At 35.6% G+C, this 2,051-nt stretch overlaps 1 protein-coding gene across 1 annotated transcript in view; it reads left to right on the top strand.

The window, feature by feature from the left end:
* The first annotated feature begins 950 nt into the window (after positions 1–950).
* Positions 951–2,051, top strand: part of LOC110028851 — a 2,645-nt gene continuing 1,544 nt past the window's right edge. Inside the window, exons 1-3 of the mRNA XM_020730868.1 lie at positions 951–1,106; positions 1,213–1,282; positions 1,403–1,593. Coding sequence (XP_020586527.1) covers positions 956–1,106; positions 1,213–1,282; positions 1,403–1,593 — 412 coding nt within the window. The 5' untranslated portion in view covers positions 951–955. The remainder of the gene's footprint in view (positions 1,107–1,212; positions 1,283–1,402; positions 1,594–2,051) is intronic.

Consider the following 2,051-nt stretch of genomic DNA (forward strand, 5'->3'; position numbering starts at 1 on the left):
TTGAGTTCCTCTTTAACAATATAGAATATACTTTTATCTGACGTGTGCGTCATTTCTGATCATTTCAACTTATCTCACTCCCTAGACTAATTATATTTAGTATGTACACTACATCATATATCAAGTTATAATGTGTATAACTTATATTATTTTGAGTCCACAAATGATTTAATTAAAATTTAAATGTATATGTTTGTGTGGAGGTGAGTCTAAATGTTTAGTTTAGTGCCAATTTTATTTTCTATTATTATTTTGGTCCGCGAAAATCATATTTATTTAACCAAGCAATTTCAAAGTATTTAAAATAAAAATTATTAATACGATCTTTTCTCAACGAACAAACAACTATTTAATCAATTTTTTTAATTTTTAATTATTAATTTTAAATCATTCAAATTATTCAATAAAACATTCAAAATATTTTTCAAATATTTTGATTTTTTTTAAAAATAAATATTACAAATGACTACCACCAACTAGCACCACCATCCTTATTTACTATGACTATTATCATTGTATCACCAACAACAAATACTATCAATACACAAATCAACGTATTTAATATTTAATACAAATAAAAATAGTATATTTTTTATATTAAATATTAAGGAAGTAAATTTCTCCTATTCATTGTCTTCACATGCAAAAATTTTTCTGTGCGGACTTCTGACATAGCTCTAGGTGCAGCACATAGTATTATTTCGGGATTATTGAAAATAACCCAGAAATAACATGAAAATAACTCAGGAATACCCTGCAACCAACATAAAAATATGTCAGATGTCCGGATAGTAAATTCCATGAGATTTATCAAACGATTGCATTTTTTCTTTTTTTGGCATGTTGAACCTCCTCTATAATTATTTTATTTTCAAACCATGGAGTGCATGCTCGATCACAGAGAGAGAGAGAGAGAGAGAGAGAGAGATTTAAGAGTGGGAGGGGTGGGAGAGCCATGGAGGTACACATGGATCCTTCGAAGAGGAAGAAGAACACAGAAGCGAGGAGAGCGAATGTGATCTACTTCCTAAACCGCAACGGCCGCATAGAACACCCTCATCTCATCCGCATCCACCATTTCTGCCACTCCGGCGTTCACCTTCGTGGTAAAAATCCAATCTTTCACATGCCCTGTTCTTCATCTCCCCCCTTGTCTCTCTCTACATTCCCCTGCTCTGATAGCTCTGTTTTTCTTTCATGGCTAACATCCAGATGTGAAGAGATGGCTGTCCGAGTTGAGAGGAAAAGAGATGCCAGATTCCTTCACTTGGTCCTACCAGAGGTAATCCCTCCTCCCTTTCTCTCCCTATCTCTCTCTCTCTCTCTCTCTCTGTGCTCTGTTGCAGAGGTAACGGTGATTGAATTGACTAAGTGTAAGGAATTGGTCAACGATTGCATGCAGGCGATACAAGGAAGGATTCGTGTGGCAGGATTTAGTGGATGATGATCTTATCACTCCAATCTCCAACTGTGAATACGTTCTTCTGGGATCTCTTCACCCCAGCTCATCTTCCTCTGTCCCGGCAGATTCCTCCGCCGCCGCTGCCGCCGCCGCAGCCGGCGAATCCAGTGGTGATTTCTTACCGTTTCCTGGTAATCTACTATTGTTTTCTTAACGATCGGTTTCTGGGGAAAAAAATAAATTTTTTATTTTAATTTCTTATAGCGAAGGATTGTAAGCAGAACGAGTCATGAATCAACGCTTACAACTAATCCTGAAGGGAAAAAAAAGTACTTTTTTATTTAGTTTTAGAAGGAAAAAAAAAAGGTAATGGCTATTTTATTTTGGATTTTTTTTTTTTACTTTTAGAAAACTTATTTTATACTGTTATGATATATATTTTTTAAAATAAAAAATATATAAATTTTAGTTGGGTATTTTTATTTATTTTAAAGAATAAACAACACGCGTGCTTCGGTATTAAGCTCTGTTGCTAATGACCTATACGACGTCTTCCTTACTCCACCCAACACGAAACATCACTTATTGGGCAGAAGGTGGTGCGCCGCTGGCAGCGGCAGCCGCCAGCGGCAAGCAAGGAGGCGAAAGT

This window comes from Phalaenopsis equestris, unplaced genomic scaffold (genome assembly GCF_001263595.1).
Source record: "Phalaenopsis equestris unplaced genomic scaffold, ASM126359v1 Scaffold000533, whole genome shotgun sequence".
Classification (NCBI taxonomy): Eukaryota; Viridiplantae; Streptophyta; class Magnoliopsida; order Asparagales; family Orchidaceae; genus Phalaenopsis; species Phalaenopsis equestris.